The sequence below is a fragment of the Rhincodon typus genome, chromosome 21, assembly GCF_021869965.1.
Source record: "Rhincodon typus isolate 14 chromosome 21, sRhiTyp1.1, whole genome shotgun sequence".
Classification (NCBI taxonomy): domain Eukaryota; kingdom Metazoa; phylum Chordata; class Chondrichthyes; order Orectolobiformes; family Rhincodontidae; genus Rhincodon; species Rhincodon typus.
In genome coordinates this window covers 26,822,687-26,844,904 of record NC_063352.1, presented here as the reverse complement: position 1 = coordinate 26,844,904, position 22,218 = coordinate 26,822,687, and the positions used below count along the sequence as shown (strand labels likewise).

At 38.4% G+C, this 22,218-nt stretch overlaps 1 protein-coding gene across 1 annotated transcript in view; it reads left to right on the top strand.

The window, feature by feature from the left end:
- The window catches only part of palb2 (partner and localizer of BRCA2), a 27,042-nt gene extending 11,510 nt beyond the window's left edge, over positions 1-15,532 (top strand). Inside the window, exons 7-13 of the mRNA XM_048609712.1 lie at positions 887-1,048; positions 2,062-2,147; positions 4,349-4,507; positions 5,857-5,973; positions 10,136-10,223; positions 12,162-12,319; positions 13,214-15,532. Of these exons, the coding sequence (XP_048465669.1) occupies positions 887-1,048; positions 2,062-2,147; positions 4,349-4,507; positions 5,857-5,973; positions 10,136-10,223; positions 12,162-12,319; positions 13,214-13,445 (1,002 nt within the window). The 3' untranslated portion in view covers positions 13,446-15,532. The remainder of the gene's footprint in view (positions 1-886; positions 1,049-2,061; positions 2,148-4,348; positions 4,508-5,856; positions 5,974-10,135; positions 10,224-12,161; positions 12,320-13,213) is intronic.
- The last annotated feature ends 6,686 nt before the right edge of the window (positions 15,533-22,218 follow it).

The following is a 22,218-nucleotide window of genomic DNA, read 5'->3' as shown; positions in this document are numbered from 1 at the left end:
ACCTCTACCAGATCTCCTCTTAGATTTCTTCCTTCCAAGGAGAACAGTCCCAACTTCTTCAATTTATCCTTGTATTGCTTGCATCCTGGAACCATTCTTGTAAATCGCTTCTGCACTGTCCCCAGTGCATTCACATCCTTCCTGTAAATGTAGCGCTAAAAGCTGTACACAGTACTCCAGATGAGATCTAACAATTGTCTTACAAAATTTCAAAATCATCTCCTTTGCCTTGTACTCAATGGACCTATGAATAAAATCTGATACTGTACACTTTATTAATTGCTCTCTCAACCTAGTCTGCCACCTTCAGTGATCTGTACACACATACACCTAGGTTCCTTTACTCCTGCACCTCTTTTAGAATTGTACTCCACCCTCCCCCATTTTGTCTTTTAGTGTTCTTCCTGTCAAAATGCATCACTTCACACTTTTCTGCAATGAACCCCATTTGCCACCAATCTTCCCATTCCACAAACTTGTCTACATTCTTCAGGAGTCCTACATTGCCCTTCTTGCAGTTTAAGTACTGTAAACGTTTTTCTGTTTTGTTGAACAAAATCCCAGGAAGTAGCCATTGTAATGGAGGAGGAACAATTGTTTTCTTTTTAAATAGGAAATGCGAACATTTGGTCCTTCAAAAAGGCAAATTTATGCCTACTTTTAAGCATGACCCTCAGATATAGAGGCTGCTTTTATGAATGTGCACATCTGTCAGGGAGATCTGTGATTTCACAATATGTACACTGTTGGAAGAGGCTCATAATTGAGAAAACTTGTCCTGTGGAGCAGCCGTGGTTACTGTTGTGAAGTAGAGTTGCTCTTCAATAGCAAATTCTCTTTGTATTCATATTTGGAGTCTAAATGATTTTCTCATTTGTATTCTTAGAATCCATCAACCTCCTGCATTATTGACTTATGTACAGTATTCTGGATGGTGAAAGAGGCCAAAATGTCATGCATTGCCTGTGCTTGTGAAACAGCAGTGTTCTTGTGGGCCCCACAACAGCTAAACCAGTGGACTAATATCCATATGTGGGTCTTTGATAAAGTAAGGATGCCAGTTCTTTTTGTGCATTGCCTTAACTCTGATCTGACAATCTAGTATTCAGTGCTAAATAATTTACATTGAACGGTGTTAAAATAGGTGTTTAAATCAATTACTTTACTTTAAATTCTGTCAGAATTGTGCATGCCTTGTCAAAATTGCAAAGTTTAAAGCCTTATTAATCTGTTTTCTAATGTCTGTGCAAACATACATACAGAACCAGCTAATAACGGTCTTCCACTTAGAATGGGAAAAGGTTGGAATGACGTGTTTCAAAAGAAACAGTATTGGTGCTACAAGCTGAAAAATAACACCACTGTACCAGTTGCCTCTCTGTTCTCCTCCCCTCATCCCCAAAGATCCTCCTGGATTTGCCCTATGTACCTGAATTCCTTTACCCTGAGGTTGGGAGAAGTCTCAATTCCATGTTCCCACAACAGGATCCTTCAGGGATATTAACCATTGTACATATGGATTTAAAAAAAGAAAATTCTAACCTTAAATCCCGAGACAAGAGATTAATATGGCAGGGGAGAGGGATGTATTGCCTTCCCCTAATCTGAACCACTGAATCAGCTGATACATGACAGACAAAAGCAGGCCAGGGATCAAGTACCTTTACCTTTTCTACCACCTCATCCTCTTATGTTTGTGGGAGATTGGTAGGGATGTGCCCAGCAGAAGCCCGTATGTGATAAGGCTGTAATCAGGAACTTACCTGAGTCTCAAATCAAATAAATACTCCAATCTGGTTTTGCATCACAAATCACTGATGTCCCGATGCAAGTTGACAGCTATACCAGTTGGTTATATTCAGTAGTCAATTGGCAACTGTTCAACTTTGGCTTCATATACAGTTCATATTGTGTTTTTGAATCGAAGCTAAGCAAGAAGTGTGCTAAAACAAATGATCATGGTTGTTATGACTGGTGGCAGTGAACAGGACCCTCCTGCGATTTTTAAAAAAAATTATTTGATTTTGTCTTGATGTGATTTCCACTTCCCCACTCTTGCAGGTTCCTATAATTGAACTGATCCCCATTCCAGATGCTGTGAACATCCTGTGTGTGGCCTTTGGAAGCCTGGAAATAAGGGAAGTCAAGTAAGACAACAAAGCATTTTGACAAAATCATGGAAACAACCGATTGTTAACACTCTCAGTATTTTACAGAGAAGTGGGGTTTGCACAACATTTAAAGTTGTGCAGTAATTTTGTTTTCCGTATCAGGTGAAGTTACAAAGAGAGACTCCTTTGCAGCCTCTCTTCTCACCTGGTGACCCTTAGGTTAAGCCACCACCAGCTGTCTCTCTCTGATGAGAAAGTATGGTGTGGTATGACAATGGTGATTTCACTTGAGTTTTGTATCCTGACATACTTTTCTGAAATTGGATATTTTTGTGGTAATAAGACTTTCACAGACCGACTATTGTTATGACAAGGTGAAGAGTAACCCCTCCCTTCAGTCAGTTGCAACAAATGTTTTTATTTTCTTTTATTCATTTGTCATAAGATGTAATTAATTAGGTCTAAATGAATGAACCAATTACAAGGTTTTCTTGAGCAAAAGAAAGAAGAATTTTATTATTGACTAACCCCAAGGAAACAATAGTAAAATGTGACATTTCAACATACATATAAGCATGAACAATAAATTTAAAAAGCAGAGTGATATATACTGGAAGAACCAAGTTATGCAGTTTAAAAGCCCTTGGTGTCATTGAGGTATTAGATTCAAACCTGAGGCTAGGGTTAGTTAGTTATTGACTTGTTTCTGTATCAGTAACGGAATGTCTAAAAAGTTTTGAGTTCTTGGTGAATGGTTATTCCTCCAAGTTGCTTTTCCACCAGGTTCTGTTTTCTAATTTGATGAGAGTTAGAGGTACAGCTCTTGTCACAAATTCATTTATCCTTCTTTTTGCCCTGCTGCTCAGAAGCAGCTGTTGAAAAGTAGTTTAATGTATATTCCAGAACCTAGCTCCAAATGGTTAACTGGGTAGGTTGGTCTTCCATCTCCCAATATTTGAAATTACCATGGACATCTGAATTAAACAGATGTGAATTTCTTGAAGCTGACTCAGTTGCTTGGTTTCAATAGCTTTAGTTTAGAATAGTAATTTCAGTGCATTCAGTTTTATTTGTTCCACACAAGTCTCTTGAATTACTCTTCAATCTGTGGTCTGGTGACCCAGTGCAGCCATTTTTGTTTCATTTTTGTCTACTACTTTAGTCTAACTGCTCTCAGATATAATTAGCAGTTGATGGAAGTTAAAATTCATTTGTCCATCTTTACTATTTTGGTAACAATATTTTCATAAAAATAATCAGTTCTACAGTATATTATCTTGCTTTATAATTGAACAGTTGGAATTGATGCCCACTCTACCTCACATAGTGCAAAGAACAATGTGTGTGTGGTGCCTTGAAAAAGTGAGAAGTGGACTTAAACATTGCTGAGGTGTGAGAACAGAATAGTGGCTAGATATTTCCACGTAATGAGTAAAGAAAACAGATTTAGACCTTAAGACAGCTTGAGGAAGTGGTGGCACAGTGGTAATGTCACTGGAATAGTAATCTAGAGGCACAGGTGAATGTTCTGGGGACATTTGTTTGAATCCTATCATGACAGAAGGGGAAATCTGAATTTGTTTAAAAAGGAAATCTGGAATTAAAAGTTTATCTAATGGCAACCATTTGTAACCATTGTTATATAAAAAGCCCATTTGTTTCACTCAAGTTCTTTAGGAAAGGAAATCTGCTGTCTTTACCTGGTCTAGCCTATATCTGAATCAAACTCAGAGAAATGTGTTGACTCTTAAATGCCTTCTGAAATGTCAGTTCAAGCGCAATAGGGACAACATCAAATGCAGCTTGCCAGCGACACCCACGTCCCCTGCATTGTGATGAATTTTATTAGTACGTCTAACTTCTCTTGAATACAAAATTACTTCACTTATGCTTAAACTACTGTATTGAAGCACTGAAAAGAGTTTTACTGTATATCTAACCTGTGCTTGTACTTGCCATTGGATATGTTTAATGCATGGGGAGCTTTGCCCTGTACCTAAACTGATTTGTTTTCAGTATTAACTATATACCAAAGTGTTGAAAATGGTGAGATTTTCTATTCCCATCACAGACATCTTTCGTACTTCATCAAATTCTTTTTGTGTATATATAAGAAATTATTTTTACCCAGAATATTACAACATTCCTAGTAACGGACCCAATTAAAATTGCAACTCGGTCAACGCTGCTGATTGTCTGTCTTTTTTTTCTATTGTCCCTGTGTTTTGTTTCTAAAGGGTATTGCACTCTGTGGACAGAAACTGCTTGGAACACACCCTGCTGCAGACAGGAGATATAAATGCGGTGCTTGGGTTACCTGGAAGGAGGCTGGTCTGCTCTTGTGGCACACTCCAGAGTCAGCACATAGAATTGAACATCTTATCCAAAGAAGGAAGGTCAGAATCTGATAGCTTTTTTTTAGACCATGTTACTTGTTGATTTCAAAAACAAAGTTGCTGGAAAAGATCAGCAGGTCTGGCAGCATCGGTGAAGGAAAAAACAGAGTTAACATTTCGGGTCCAGTGACCCTTCCTCAGAACCAAAAGAGGTGTGTCGTAATTTAAATGGGAGTCTTATTATTAATTAAATCCCCAAATATGTCGTCTGTGCATACCCCAAATTGAATCTTGATTCATTATCTTCCTTCAACATTTTTGACTTAGCATTCAGCTCAATGCCGAAGGCAGACAGTAAATAACATTTCATTATTATACCCCTTCTCAAGTAACAGCAAGGAGTAACATCTACTAAACCTGGGCCCTATAACGTTGTTCCATGGGAATACAAATACAGATTCAACAAAACCCTTCTTGGATAAAGTCAACATCTACCTAGAGTGTGATTCAAAGTCAAACCTTTAAATAAGAGAAAATAAATGAGACGTGAAGAAAACCATTGCAGAACTTTGATTTTTTTTAAAGGATAAGCTGCTGGAAAATGTTATAAAAACAAACCTGTTTGATTTTATGTTTTAAATGTAAAAGACTCCAGGATGTTAAAACCCGAGCTGATAGAATTACTCTCAGTATTTTACTGATTAAGTCTGTGACACCAGATGCTTTCTCTGAGCAAAAGATCACAATTATTTATTCAGTCCCAGATTTTTGTTTCCTTAGCTGGAATGAAAAGTATTACTCAGTATCCTCCAAATACAAAACAATTCCAGCACACTAAAGCGAAATAGGATGGATACATAAACAAAACTTTCTCTGTTTGTGGCAAAAGAATAATTTCATAGCAAGGCAATTGTGAAAATTGTAATAAGCAAATAATCTAGATTTTAATTTCTAAACAGAAATGTTTTCGATTCTTTAGAATGCAGTTTAATTGTCAGCAGTTAGCCAGAAATGTGACTGGAAATGTTGTCAGCTATATTCCAGTCTAGTTATAATATTTTTTAGGCCCTGATGACTGTGATAAAATGGACTTTAACTGTGCATTTCTTATATTCTTGTGTGGCTACTTTCTGACTCCATATTTGAACGATGTCACAAAAGTTAATACTTGTTCAAAAACAAGTGATCCAAGTCTTATAGTGGAGACATAAGTAATGCAATCAAGCAAGATCTAATTACATTCATAACTCCTTTTCCAAACCCCATATTGGTAAAGGCCCATGAAGAGAGCCTGAGCTGGTGAGTATTGCCTTTATGAAGCAAAGAGGCTACGTAAGGAGATGAGAAAAAAATGTCACTTGTGAGGTAATAGCAGTTTTGTGATTGCCTGCCTGAATTTTTGTGGTTAGGAGTGAACGACGTATGCAGTTGGTCCCACCCAATGAGATGGTTCTGGCTTTCAGTGAAGTCAAAGGGGAGGCAGAAGCTTTGATTGGATCGACAATAATGAGCAATATTGTCATTTGGTAAGTACACAATTCCCTTTAACTGGATTAGAGATCAGATGTGTAAGTCATTTGTGAATTCATTCATTTATCCATTTTTAGCCATGTCTGGTCTGACTGTTTCCTGTGACTAATTTGTACAGCGAGGCTGAAATTAGTAATATAAACATCTAGAAGTAATAAACTAAAACATCAGTAGTAACTTTACTAACTCTAACATGCCAAATAAGTGCACAGGATACAATTTTTTGCTGATTCTGTCTGCCCTTGCAATCACCGTTATTTCTTTCCCACATAAACTCCTTTTTTTTGCTATCTTAATGGTAGTGGGAGAGAAAGGACAGCTGCTCTAAGCTAATCTGTTTTACCCTTTGCTCCCTTCCACTAGTCGTTTTTTCAGTCTCTCTCGGAAGTAGAAACATGTGCAGGAGATCAAATGGCCTCCTTCATATTTTCTGACATTCAGTTAGATCATGGTAAATTTTTTTAAAAACTGAAGTTTTTTTTGGGTTTATACTTTTAAGGTCAGTCTGATGGCACTGATTTCCAATGTGATCATAAACATCTGTGGACCATATCTCTCTCACTTTCCTTAAAGTCTGTATTCTGTACACATTGTCTGTCTGGTACATCAACAAATTCATTGAGGATTAGTAACATTTACCTGTACAAGTTCTGATTGGCTGTTTCATATTTCATTGAAATAGCAACATTGGTTTTCTTTGATGTTACCTGGTCTTTCAATCAGTCTTTCAAAGCAAGTGAAGGTAATATTGAGGTATGATGCCAGCTTGAATCACTTGTTAACATTCACACTTAAGAGTAAGAAGGTTGTTGTTTTCAGCATCAACCTACGACATGAGCTGACACTCAAGTGCATCACTCAAAATGCCACTGTGTTGTACATTCTATCCTTTGGATGCATCATTAACTCAGGTCCTGAATACTGGCTACAGTTCAGATTGAAAGATCCTGTGGAAGAAGGCCAAAGAACTATGGAAATTTAGAATGGTTACAGAACAGAAGGAGACTGTTTGTTCAGATGAGTCTGTTCTGGCTATCTGCAAATGCAGTTTAGTTTGTCCTCCCATTTTTCCTGTAAACTACTTTTCCCTTCAGGTGCTTTCCAATTTTCTTTTGAAAACTGGTATTGGGTCTATCTGTATCACCCTTTCAGGCAGTGCATCCTAGATTCTAATAACTTGCCTTTGGTAAAAGAGCTAATCATTTTGAATCTGTTTACTCTGGTTTTTAACGTTTCTTTCAATGGGAACAATTTGTCTCTAGCTACCCTATCTTGATCTCTCACGATTTTTAATGCATCAATCAAATCTTTTCTCAAAGTCCTCTTTAAAGAAAACAACCTCAGCTTCTCAATTTAACCGAACTTCCTCATCCCTGCAGCCATTCTCAAAACCTTTCCTGCATCTTTCCTAAGACCATCATTCTTCCCAAAGAGATGCCCAGAATTGGATGTAGTACTCCAGTTGAGGCCACACCAGTTTGTTATAAGATTCATTATAACTTCCTTGCTCTTGTGATCTTTGCCTGTATTTATAAAGCTTAGGACAATGAATATTTTCTTAATCTTTTTCCTCAACCCTTCTTGCCACCCATGATTTTGTGCACATTTACCACCAGTTCTTTCTTTTCCTGCACCCGTTTTTAAATTGTATCCTTCAATTTTTATTGTCTCTCCTCATTCTTCCTTACAAAAGGTCTTACTCTTCACATCTCTGCTTTAAAGCACTTCTCTCATGTGTTTGCCCATTCTGCCAACCTGTCTATGACCTCTTGAAGTCTATCACTATCTCCCTCAGCATTCATCATACTTCTGAGTCTTCTGTAATCTGAAAATTTTGAAATTGATCACTATACACTCAAGTCTGAGTCATTTATTTCAGTGGTCCTAATATTGATTCCTGGAAAGACAACTGTATTTCTTTCTCCAGTCCAAAAAACAATAGTTCACCAGTACGTTCTGTTTCCTGTCATTTCACCAACTTTGTATCCGTGCTACCTATTTCTCTTTTATTCCATAGGTTTTAACTTTGCTGACTAGTCTATTATATAGCACGTTGCCAAATATATTTTGGAAGTCCACATACACTACAGAAGGTGTATTATCCTCATTGACCTGTGTTTCCTAATGAAAAATCTTAACTAAATTGGTTGAAAACAATTTGCCTTTAAGAGATTCATGCTGGCTTTCCTTTATCTAAACTTATCCAAGAGACTGTTGATTTTATCCTGGATTATTATTTCTCAATGCTTTCCTACCACTAAGGTTAAATTTCATAGGCCTTCCCTTGCTGGGTTAATCATTGCACCCTTTTTGAACAAGGATGTAATGTTTTCAGTCCTCCAGTCCTCTGGATTCTCTGGAACCACTTCTGAATCTGAGGAACATTGGAAAGTTGGTACCTCTGAAATTTCCATCATTGCATCCTTCAGAAACCTTGGATGCATCTAATCTGATCCTGGTGATTTAGCAAATCTGATTATAGCCAGCCTTTCCTGGTGTCTCTGCTTTATCAACTTTTAGCCCATCTAATATCTCAATCGCATTCTCTTTCACAATGCTTTAGTGACATCTTCTTCTTCCCTGCAAAGTGCTTGTTTAGCCATTTCCTCTGCTTTCACATGTAAGTCTCCTTTTTGGTTCTTAATCAATTCCACACCTTCTTAATTTATTTGAATTTATTTGTAGAAATTAATTTATTTGTAGAACCCCTGATTTTGTTCTGATGAAGGATCATCATCAGCCTATAATTTCAACACTTGTTTCTTTCCACAGTATATCTGTGTGCTTCCAGCATTTTCTGTTTATATTTTTGCTTTCTTGTTGGGCTTAAAATGCACTGCTCGTGAAAATTCTCCTGAATACGTTACAGAAATGTCCTCCTTTCTTTATACCACTACTGTTTCCTTCTATGTCATAATAATGGAAGACCTCTTACAGATGATATCACCCTTTTTCGAAACTTAAAACAAAATGTCTCCTGGTAGATGTAATTCTGCCTTTGGACAGCACTTTTTTTTAACAATCCTGGATGTTCTGTTAGTTAAACAATCTCAAGTGCACCAATACTCAGATTAGCAACCAATTTAAGCTAACCAGTTGAATTTATAACATGGTTCATTTATGCTTGCTAGAAACATCAAATATTCAAACACAATAATTCATTCCCTGCTAACAAAAGAAATTTGTTCAACCCTCAGACTTTTGAACTATATAGAGGTGTGGGAGCCTGAAACCTCGGCCAGTCAGAGTTGACCTACCAACCACATAGCACCCCTTGACTTCTGTCGTATAAATTGGTGTGGCCATTTGAAATTTGGTATTGTTCTGTTTGTCCTGATTAGTGCAAGACAAAAAGAACTTCAGCAACAGTTCTCTCTTTTCAACAATACTCTGTTTAGACAACACTGTCATACAACATTTTTAAACCTTTCCTATTCTCTGAACGCCATTTATTAGGCATCTCTTGTACCCAGTTCTGCTTTTTTTGAGCCCAATCCATATCATTGCTACAGCATCATATTCCTCAAAAGGTGTGGTCATTGAATATTTTTAAGACAGAGGTGGATAGATTCTTGTTAGGCAGGGGAAATAAACATTATTGAGGGTAAATGAAAATTCAGAACACAAATGGATCAACCAAACATTATTGAGGGTAAATGAAAATTCAGAACACAAATGGATCAACCATGATCAAATTCACCTGAGGAGTAAGCTCAGGGAATGAGTGATCTACTCTGCTCCTATTTCATACGCAGCCATCTGCACGTAAACATCAATGAACTTTCCAAAAAGGTAGACCAACACTCCTCCTTGAACCAATACTGTTTAAAAAGTGGTCCTTAACACACTGCTGTTGAAGGATTTTGCTGTGCGAATAAAATTGCCACATCGAATACACCGATATACTTAAAAGGAATAAAAGGTATTTGAAGATACTTGAACATTTCTGACAGAAATGGTGATTCTCAATACAAAAGCATTCTTTAAACTACTGAAGGTGTTTTAATCTAAATCTTGCCACAGCCTCTGTTATGCTCAACTCTCGTCCTTATTTTCTCTGTTTTGCCTCATTCTTCTAATGATTCCTATATGAAACTATTCAGATAGTGTTAGTCAGGAGGGAAACTCTATTCAGATTAACTTTTGTTTATCTCTCAGGAACTTAAAGACTGGACATCTTCTGAAGAAAATCCACTTAAGTGAAAGTTACCCGGGCACTGTCTGCCAGAAGGCCTATTCAGAGTCTGTAAGGAGGAATTTTTTTAATGTTTTTAACTGCTGAAGGTTGTGATGTCTCAGGCTACTAGCTTGTGCAGTTCAGAGAAGGTTTGCTAGGCTAATACCAGAAATAGGTGATTGCCTTGTAAGGAAAGCTTTCACAGGCATGCTCGTATCTGCTGGAGTTTAGAAGAATGGGTGGTGACAGGATTGAAACATATGATCCTCAGGGGTCTTGACAGACTGCATGTGAAGAGGATGTTTCCTTTTGTGGGAGATTCTAGAACTGGGAATAATTGCTTCAAAGTAAGGAAATTTTTGGCACGCTCTTCCTCAAAAGATAGTAGAAGCAAAATGTTTGAATATTTTTAAACTGGAGACAGATAGCTTCTTGATAAACAAAAGGGTGAAAGATTATAGGGGTGGCTGGGAATGCGGAGTAATCAAAATAATTGTGATCTTATTGAATGGCAAATTGGGCTCAAGAGGCTGAGTGGCCTATTTTGCTCCTAATTTGCATGTTCATATGACATATCTACTTCCAGGAAAGGACAGTGACAGATTTTCAGAACAGAATTTATATTGCATTATATATTTAAAGACAGACGGGACCATGGAGTAAATGAAATACTACGTGAAGTGTGGTTTGTTTTGAAAGGGTGTGCTTTGTGAGGGAGAGTGCCAATGTCCTAGCACTACCCTTCACCTCTGCTTCCAGTTCAGATTAATGGAAGTAAATGTGGGTTTGGTTGTAAGAGTTTTAATTGGCAAATGTAGCTTGCTCCCATTTAGCCATATCCAGGGCTCAAAAATAACATCACGTTACATGTAAATGCAAACTTAATGACACATGTTGGAAAAGTAAATGCCAGTCTTAGAGAGTTGGAAGCTATTTGTCAGCTATAGGAGTGAGCTTTCTGGATATTTAATTCATGGAAGGCTGGTGTTTAGAGCAAATAACAATAGACATTTAATTTAAAATTCCAAATATTTGAGCACCCCAGGTTGCAGGTCTGCAGACATTGTTTCAAATCTCACCATAACAGATAGTGAAATATGAATTTAATAAAATCTGGAATAAATAGCTCGCCCAATGATGCCATGTAACCATTGTAGATTGTTGTAAAAGCCCATCCAATTCACTAATGCCCTTCAAGGCATCCTTATCTGGTCTGACCTACATGTGGCTCCAGGTCCACAGTAATTGTGGATTGCTGTTGACTTAAACTCCCCGCCAGGCAAAAATGCTGGCCAAGCCAATGATGCCCACATCCCATTAGAAAATGGATAAATAAATAAATTCTCTTCAGCAGAAATGGCCTGTTTGCTTTGAATAAACTGTGCATATGGACATACACCTATGGTGCAGTCTTCACAACCTTGGATGAACAATAATTATTTATTTACACACTTTTGCAGTGTTGGTAAGTGAGAACTTTACGAGGTCTGGACCAGTTGACTGGTCAACCACTTGATTAAATAACTTGCAGTAATTACTCAAAATTTACAAAAGGACTTAGTGCATCAGTGAGATTTTAAAAGGCAAGTTAACGTTTGCATATCAGTCCTCTGATAAATGTGAGGTTTGAACAGGTTTGATACCTGAAACCTGTTTTCCCTAGCGTAAAAATGCTGACTGTCTTGCATATATTTTTAGAATTTGTAGTCTGTTTATCTTTGGAGCTGCATTTCTGTCCCAATTCAATTGATAAAGGCTACCACTTTATGAATTTTACTGGAAAATAGAAGAATGCAGAACTTACAGAATATCATGTACGGAGCAATGATAGTAGTAATATAGAAATTTACCTACCATAAAGCGGGGGCTCTAACTATAATTGGACAGAATTATGATCGCACTTTCTAAAGCAGCAGTAAAAATTTGCAAAGTATAGATTGATAGTCCTTTTCAAAGTAAAATATTTATTTAATCATTTATTTTATTTTTATTATTTTTGCGTTTTAGGGCATATTGTTCATACTCCTAACTCATCGGTATGTTGGCACTTGTGATAGATCTGGTGGAAATAGAATCTGTGTTTTAAGAATGGTTGGTGTCAATCCTATGAATGGTAAAAGTAAACCTGTCATGTCATATATGCTTCCACAGGAATGCCATGGAAGGTAAGATGCATTCTATACTGCATATACATCAATGTCCTCCTTCATTGGGAAGGTGCCACTCAATCCTTGGTGTTAGGGAGCTGTGCAAACTCGAAGTTCTCTGATTCAATCCTCTATCTGTTAAGTTAGCAGATCACAACAGGGGATTAGTTGGGATGTCTTCATTGTATGCATGTTCTAATTCGGCTGTTCAGAAAAAGGTTACTGTTTAGGCGCCATCCTCCTCAGTTTGGTGCACGATTAAACAAGTAAGCTTTCCAAGAAAACTCTTGTCAATTCTGTGAATCAGAGTCATATAGTAAGGCTATCTATATGAGATATGTGGATCCAGAATTATGTAGAGTGAGAATCCAGTCGTGTGTCAAATATCAACCATCATCCTCAGCCTCCATTTTACAATCAGATTCTTTGTGGTAATTTTTTACCAACCTCCATTTTGCTATGTAAGCAGCAGAGCTATTGGACAAACCAGTCAGATGTTTACGTATCCAGCAATACAAAGCTCTAATTTAGATGACAGAAACAAATGAGACTCCATCTGATGACTCACATCCCACTGCATTACATCTTAAATAATCAAAGCTGTACAAGAGGCCACTTTAACCACCCTCCACTGGGGGAATCTAATTGGCCTTCCTGATTTTTCAGTCAATCTAACTTTACTCTACTTTGAATTTGAAGGAAATTAAAATTGGGCAGAGGTGTAAAATAAGTTCCTGATCCAATGTGTTTGGTGTCCTGCTGGATATGTTAGATTAAAATAACTGCTCCAAGCTCAAAGTAGGGAGACTATGCTGCAGTTTTTTATTCACTTAGCTCACTAACAGCAGCAGTGATGAACAGCTATTTTTCACTCATGTTTTTTTCTTTTAAATGTATTTATTTTTGGAACAGGTACCTTGTTGGAGGTGTGAAAGACCAGTCAATTGCAGCAATTGTAACCCCTGGAACCCTGATTCTTTGGGATGTACTTTCTGGCCACATCTCGACTGTTCTACACCATGGCCCCAATGCATTCTGGTCACTTTTCCACTGGGCAGAAGCCAATTCCTGCCTCCTGGCCAGAAAGAATGACCAAACTGTGTATATCTATAAATATATGGGAGCTAGATTGAATGACGTATGATGGTATTACTGCATCAAGATTGATGCAAGAAAGTGGCTTCAAAGTCTATTTATTTATTTGAAACTTTTTTATCTTATCAGTTGAATGAAAACACCAAATAATATGTTTGTAGAACAAAACATTGCAGTGCAAAGATGATTACTTTTGTTTCCTGTGTACTATGTAAAGTTGTACTACAATTTGTATTGATGTATTGAACTGTTGTATAGTGTCTGTTATTGCTATTGGGGAAAGCCAGAATATGAAATCTGGACTGGCCTATTTCAGCAAAATGTTCAGAGGGTACCTAGTGGACAATATAGAGAATCGCCTTTTATACGTTTAGGCGAGTATTAGACACCACTTTTCTTTCCAAATGTTCAGTTCTGGGTGATTCGGGAAAAGCATTGTGAACTTCCTGTGTCGTAGTTTTACACTGCAAAGGTCATTCTTACTCATTTTCACAATTTTTTTGTTAATGGAATTAGATCCTGAGAATATCAGGTGGAAACATTTGCATTATCTTCACATGTTGAAAGACATTATTGTTAATTTAGGATTTACAGCTTTGAAGGAGTAAGGGGAAATCATCAAATATCTTGTTCCAATCATTTGAGTGTAAACATATGAATAAGAACAGCAGTAAATCACAGCTCTTTACCAGTAATAAAAGATAGTTGACCAGTCCATTCTGTACACAAACACTAATTTGGTTAAGAAGTAATGTCTTTCATAAACTGCCTAATAAACTGTGGTGCAGAGTTCTTAATCTGAATGCTTCAATGTTGCATAGTATACTGCAGTCTGGAGCAGTTCCTCCTATGGTAGTCAGCAAAATAGCTACCTGAGTTTTGAGCTTTCCAGTACCTACCTGCTCAAAGTGTTTGGAATTACTTGTGTTACAGCTCACAAGCTGTCTTCATCCATGTGGCCAGTCACCTTCAATTGTGCAGCTGTCTACGAACAGGTATTGTTGATCTAGGCAAAGCTTTGTAGCTGCAATGTCATTGAAAGGAACATCATTTAAAATGTCCCAAGAAATGTGAGTAGAGTGGCTAGAAAACATCCTTGCTTCCTCTCATATTAGAAAATTAATTATCACTAGTCACAACTTACTAGTAGAACAGCATCAAGAACTCTAGCTCACTTGATCAAAATGAAGTGTTCATAGAACAATCAATATGGATATAAGCAAGTACTTACCTGCAGTGATTGCAGGCCCACCAACCTAAAAGACTAGATATGGAGGATATCGGTTGTCTTGTCAACAAGTTGGAAATACGTTGTGGATAGTTTGGGATTTTCAAGCTGTTTGTTTTTGTTGACAATTGTCATAACATCTATAGTGGTGTATGATTGGACAATTCTGGTTGCAGGTCCTGAATTAATACTTTGAGGGTGGAGAGGTACCAGCTTTTGAACAGGCAGTGAACAGTTGGAAGAATGTTAAAGGAAAAATCTGGAACCGTTCCCAGCTGCTGGTTTTATCAGTTAGAGCTATGTTGGTTGTTGGTTCAAGTCCATTTCAGAAACCTGAGCTCAGAAAACTATGCTGATACTTGAGGGCTCTACTGAAGAACTGTTGACTTTTGCAAGAGGTTTGAAACCAAGAACCTAAATACTTCATAAAAACCGAAAGAACTGCAGATGCTGTGAATCAGGAACAAAAACAAAGTTGCTGGAAAATAGAGTAAACGTTGTAGGTCCAGTGACCCTTCCTGAGAAGTTCTGAGGAAGGACCACTGGACCTGAAACGTTAACTCTGTTTTCTTTCCTTCACAGATGCTGCCAGACCTGCTGAGCTTTTCCAGCAACTTTGTTTTTGAACCTAAATACTCCCTCAGGCAAAAATAAAAGATCCAAGATTTGGTCTTTTATAAGCTTCTGACTGGAGATGAGACCCAGCGTGGAAAGAATTACAAAATGAAAAATGTAAATGCACTACATACAAAGAATAATAAGAGGAATTATAACAATAGGTGTATAAATTTGTACATATTTCAAACCCCTTCTTTGAAACAAAGAGTAAATTGTAAACACTAAAAACTTAAATTCTGGAAATACAGCGTCTATGACTACCTAAAATAAATGCTTCGTATTCAGCTTCAGTCCTTACGTTTCGAAAATGCTTTTTTGAAAAATATTTAAATCAAGCTCACTGTGTAACTAAGATTACCTGAATACATACTAAATCATCCTCTGATTTCCTTCACTCCTGTTTGTCATGCTTTCATACCTTACAATTGTTATCCTGCATCACAGGATACAATGTATAAAATAAGTCTGTTGGTGTTTTCAGCAATATAATGAGTTTGTGCTTGTAATGCTGCACTTTCGAGGGACAAGTCCCACGTGTATTGAAGATTTCTTCTTTGAGATTACTGATTTATTGGGATTTAAGGCATGGTGGCTCAGTGGTTAGCACTGCTGCCTCACAGCACCAGGGACCTGGGTTTGATTCCACCCAAGGGTGACTGCCTGTGTGGAGTCTTACATTCTCCCCGTGTCTGTGCGGGTTTCCTCTGGGTGCTCTGGTTTCTCCCTACAGTCCAAAGATGTGCAGTTTAGGGCGGCACGGTGGCTCAGTGGTTAGCACTGCTATCTCACAGCGCCAGGGACCCAGGTTCAATTCCAGCCTCAGGTGACTGTGTGGAGTTTGCACATTCACCCCGTGTCTGTGTGGGTTTCCTCTGGGTGCTCCGGTTTCTTCTCACAGTCCAAAGATGCGCAGGTTAAGTGGATTGGCCATGCTAAATTGCCCATAGTGCCCAGGGGTGTTTAGGTTAGGTGGGTTAGACAAGGGAAATGCAGGGATAGGGGAATGGGTCTAGATGGGATGCTCCTCGAAGGGGCGTTATGGACATGTTGGGCTGAATGGCCTGTTTCCACACTCTAGGGATTCTATGATTCTATGAAATATAAATGAGGACTTGGGCAAAGGGATGACTTGCTACAAATTACACTTGCCTACCTCTTCAAAGCTTACAGAATAGCTTGTTTGAATGTTTTGTCTATACTGAAGATTAGAAAAGGCATTTTTTTAAAGTATGGAATCATAACAAGAACATTTATTTAATGCCACTGACGAAGATACCAAGCAACTTTGCAAAATTTGACACTGACCTACGTTAAATATTTAAGCTGGTGAGGAAGGTCGCTTTAAGGATTGTCTTAGTGCAGAAAAGTGGTTCGTAAAGAGAAATTCTAGATCTTAGTACCTCAGCAACAGAAAGTCTGGCTACTAGTGGAATGATTAAAATTTGGGAGGCATTACAGCCCACAATTAGAGGGATACAGAAATCTTGAAGGAGTGAGCCCAACGCTGAGTTATTAGAATTTTTTTGCAATATGTGAAATGGGTAGGACACATAGGTATGATTTATATTCGTATTTGGATTACATCCTACCATATCAGACGTGTGAGTCTGACTTCGGTTATGGGTAAGTTGTTGGAGGTGATTATAAAAGATAGGATTTATGACATTTAGAGAGGCAAGAATTGATTAGGGATAGTCAGCATGGCTTTATGCGAGGAAAATCGTGTCTCTCAAACATTTGATTTTTTTGAGGAAGTTACCAAAAAGGTTGATGATGGCAGAGCAGTAGACATTGTTTCTTTGGATTTTAGTAAAGCATTTGGCAAATTTCCACACGGTAGACTAATTAGTAAAGTTAGGTCACATGGGATTCAGGATGAGCTTGCCAACTGGATACATAATTGGCTTAACGGCAGGAGACAGAGAATAATGATGGAGGGTTGCTTTTCGAATGGAGGCCTGTGACCAGCAGTGTTCCACAGGGATCGGTTCTGGTTCCTCTTTTGTTTGTCATTTATATAAATGATTAGGCTGAGGAAGTAGAAGGCATGGTTATTAAGTTTGCGGATGACATCAAAATTAGTGGCATTGTAAACAGTGAAGAAGGTTTTCCAAGATCACAAAGGGATTTTGATCACATGGGTCAATGGGCTGAAAAGTGGCAGATGGAGTTCAATCTAGATAAATGTGAGGTACTGCATTTTGGTACAACAAACAAGGCTAGGTCTTATATAATTAATGGTAGGTCCTTGGGTAGCATTGTTGAACGGAGGGACCTGGGGGTGCAGGTACATAATTCTTTAAAGTTTGTATCACATATAGTCAGGATTTTAAAAAAATTCATTCATGGGATGAGGGTGCCACAGGATAGGCAGCATTATTGCCCATCCCTAATTGCCCAGAAGGCAGATAAGAGTCAACCACATTGCTGTGGGTCTGGAGTCACATGTAGGCCAGACCAGGTAAGGATGGCAGTTTCCTTCCCTAAAGGACATTAGTGAACCAGATGGATTTTTCTGACAATTGACAATGGATTCACGGTAATCATTAGATTCTTAATTCCAGATATTTATTGAATTCAAATTCTACCATCTGCCATGGCGGGATTTGAATCCAGGTCCCCAGAACGTTATCTGGGTCTTTGGATTAATGGTCAAGTGATAATACCACTAGGCTATCACCTCCCCAAAGCCGTTTGGCCTTTGAGTATAGGAGTTGGGACGTTATTTTGAGGTTAGTACAAGACATTGGTGAGGCCTCTTCTGGTATATTGTGTCCCATTTTGGTCACCCAGTTATAGGAATGATATTATCAAGCTGGAGAGGGTTCAGAAGAGATTTACCAGGATGTTGCTGGGTGTGGAAGGTTTGAGTTATAAGGAAAGGCTGTAGAGGCTAGGACATCTTTCACTGGAGCGTAGGAGGTTGATAGGTAACTAAATAGAAGTTTATAAATAGTGAGAGGTATAGATAGAGTTGATGGTCATTGTCCTTTCCCTAAGATGGGGAACCTCAAAACTAGGGGACACGCTTTTTGCGGATGAGAGGAAAGAGATTTCAAAAAAAGACATGAGGCAAATTTCTAACACAGAGGGTCGTTTGCATGTGGAATGAACTTCCTGAGGAAGTGGTGGATGCAGGTCCAATTACAATGTTTAAAAGACATTTGGATGGATATATGAATGGGAAAGGTTTGGAGGGATATGGGCCAGAAGCAGGCAGATGGGACTAGTTTAGTTGGGATTATGTTCAGCATGAACTGGTTGGACTGAAGGGTCTGTTTCCGTGCTCTATGACTCTTAAGTAATTTATCGGAAGTTAATATGCATTTTATTGTAACACAAGTTTCAGAAATGTTTACTGATATCAACTATTTACTCAGTTTCTTTTTAAGCTAAATTCAAATTCTAAAAACTACCATGGCTATTTTCCAATCATGTTGTCTGGATTATTTGTTGTGTTATAACAGCATGCCCTTCAGCATCACCCAATGAACACAGAGATCCAAGTAGATTAAGTGATACTTTGACCATTCAAATCAGGTCATGCCTGCTCCGAACAGAGTTGATCAAGATAACGTCTTTCACAACCTCGGAAATACCTGCAAAACACTTCAGGATGTTAAGTACTACTAGTGTAGTCACTGTTCTGGGAAAACAGCAGTCTACCACACTGATGAGATTAATGAACAATGTGATGTTTGAATGTTAAATATCAAGCTGGAGAGGAAGACAAAGAACAGCCCCCTTGCTTTTCTAGAAATGGTGCTTTTCAGCTGAAAGGACAAAGATCTCAGTTTACAACATCTAAACCAGTGCACTTGGATTTTGTACTGGAATTTTAGAGCTTGGAGCCATAACTGTCTCAGCAAATGTGAGGCACAGTTGATACGTCAAGTTAACAGGTTTATGTGTCCAGGTCAATGCCTGCCAAAAGGTGATTTTTTTATATATATATATATATGTTATTCACATGATTCTGCTGTGCAATCACAGCACTTTAAACCGTCCGTATAACAAGTTTCTTAAATACAATGTTTTCAATATTTGTCTTTCTGCAGTTTTTTTGTGAGATCTGTTTACGAGTCTGACATTTCATTGTGGGTTCTGTACCACACCACCCTCTGCTGGCAGTAGGACAACATTTTAGGCACATTTTAATTGCCCAAGTTACATATTCGGCCCATCATGTCCTTACCGACCATTTGGAAACAAAACTCAATTAGTCTGACTCACCTGCAAATTTTTCGCAGAGGCCAAGTCATGCTTAAAACAAAAACCTCTAATTTTTGTTACCATTTATCTTGGATTAAGGTTAGAGGAAGGTCAAATTGTGCAGAGCAAGTCGCCTCGTTCAGGAGATGGGGAAAGAAAAGTCACACTGCAAGAGCACAAGACAAGGGTTGCACTGTTTTTATTTTGTTTTTTTGTACACTTGGCCCTCATTGATGGTTATTCTGACTTACATGAGCTTTATACAAACTGTTCTCAAAGAAACATTATTTAGAACATAGAAAACAATAGACTCTGAATATTAAAAAGTGCGTAAACGTCCTGTTAATAAAACATAAATAAATTATCAAAAGGCAGCAACACATACTCATGCATCTGCCCAAAATAACTTAAACATGGTTTCAGCAAACAGGTGATCTAATTTACAAGGAGAAAGCTACACCACACATGGGTATGGGAATTGGGCCAATATTGTTTGCATCTCTCAAATTTTCCGTGTTCTGGTTTTGAAGATGTGCTGTTCCTGAAGCTTCACGGGGTCATTGGCACAGCTCCAGGCCTTACAGAGGGTGAACTGAGTGCAGTCAATGGCCCAGATAGGGTAGATACCTCCCTTACCCAGGCGGGAACCAGCAGTCAGTGCCTGGTTATGATGGCGCAGACACTTGGTTGTGCCTGCAGGGAGAACTGAGGAGCCATGGGTAATAAGGCGCAGTTGCTATAACTGGTTAAGCCTCTTCATAGAAGCTCGCCTACCCATAGACAGACTCCTATGCTCCCTGTTGTTGTAACAACAGCAAGCTGAACTCCAGATATCTACTCAATTAAAGGAGTGCATCTCCAACTTTGCCTCAGAGTATCAGGAATTACTAGATTTTACAAAGGCCAAGGCCCATCTACTTTGCCTTGTGCTGTCCTGGGAAAGAAAATCTTACCTTTATATGTTTAAAACAATGATCAATTACTAATCATAATAATCATGTTCTCAATTAGTCCACAGTAAATTCATACATGACGTAAGAAAACTCATTGGTCAAGGTCTTTGAGAATCATATTTAAAATCTTTCTGTTCCACCCAAGTATATGACTTACACTCACTACATGTCATTTCTCAAAAGTCTTCATATCAAATTAGTCCTTGTAATCAAATCCTATTATAGTATTCTTTCTTGCCACTCTGTGGGTGGTTTATGGTCAGTTGTACAAAGCAGGTAACCAACTCTTAAGAAATAAATAAAGAACATTTTTGGTGGGGGAGGGGGTGGTTATTGTGCTGACATGATTGTGAAATTAGGTAGGAGACACACGGACAAACCAGTAGAACTTGCAAATGATGTGTACCAGTCCAACTTGTCTTGTATTCCTCAAAACAGTGCTCCAGTATGACCAGTACATTCATTTCCAAGTATTACCAATTTCCTTACTGATTTCTCTTCTCTGGGGTTGGTATAGAAGCAAGGAGGCGTTATGTTAAGAAGCTGTGGTACCACTGCTCTCAAACTATATTGATAAAATACATTGTATAAATAAGAAAATTTGCAGCTTCATTCGTAAACAGTTATCATTTCCTATACTTAGGTGATTCCAGTCAAGATAACTTAGTCAAAGAGTTGGTGACAGGGTGACCAATTCTGGGTGAAAAGCTGTTTACCATGGGGGGTTATGGACACGATTTAGGAATGGACTGGAGGATGGGGCATGTTAATGCAAATAAAGAAGTAACTCAGGACAAAATGAGTCTCAGAAGGCTCGACCTGGGACGCCAGGTAGAAAGGAAAATTATGGAACAGTTCTGGACAATCTGCCAGGATGCTCTATAAAATGATAGCTGTACACGCTTCCTGTTGTACATTGCCTCCTATAAAGATGGTGGTGCACTGCAGTTTCCTGCTGCACTTACCCCCTATAAAAATGTTGGATGCATATGCTTTATGCGGCACGGAACCCCTTGTAAAGATAGCAAATGCGCCTGCTTCTCTGTGGGCTACAATCCACTGCCATCTTGTGGCCCATGGCAGGATTGCACTTGAGCAAAAAGTTTATGCCATCTTTGGAAGAAACAATCAGTGGGACATTTGTTAACTTTTGGTCAAAGAGGAATGTTGAAGTTAGAACATATTTCTTCTTTATTTTCTCACAGATGTAGATGGCATAAAGCCAGTATTTCCTCTTGAACTGAGTGTATGTTGAGCCAATTCAGAGGGTACTTTAGAGTAATCCGCATTACTGTGGTTCTAGAGTCACGTGTAGACCAGATTAGGTAAGAACGGCATATTTCCTCTTCTAAAGGACATCCACGAACCAGAATATTTTAGTTTCGTGGCACCATTACGGAGACTAGCCTTCAATTCTAGATCGTAGTAACTTGAACCCCCTGCCTCCAGAACATTGGTCTGTGTTTCGAGATTAGTAGCCTTGTCACTAGACTAGTGAATACACCACTACCGCCCCTACCTTGATTATTAAAGAAGGGCTTTTCATTACAAGCCAGAGTATCACCCGACAGATCTCTCTATATGCAAGCAATACGAACAGTCAGCTAAGTGACAGAAAGAAAATTAAAATCTGGAGTATCTATTTTGATCAACCTTATCCAGAGGTTCTGACTCAGAGGTAGGAATCCTTGGAGTCTGGACAATGATCCATACCTCCACACTGAGTTAACTTGGTTGTATCACTATCTCCACAAAGGTAGATAAGTTCCATAGTAGCTGCTGAGTCGTCAGACTGCATACCCTCCACGGAC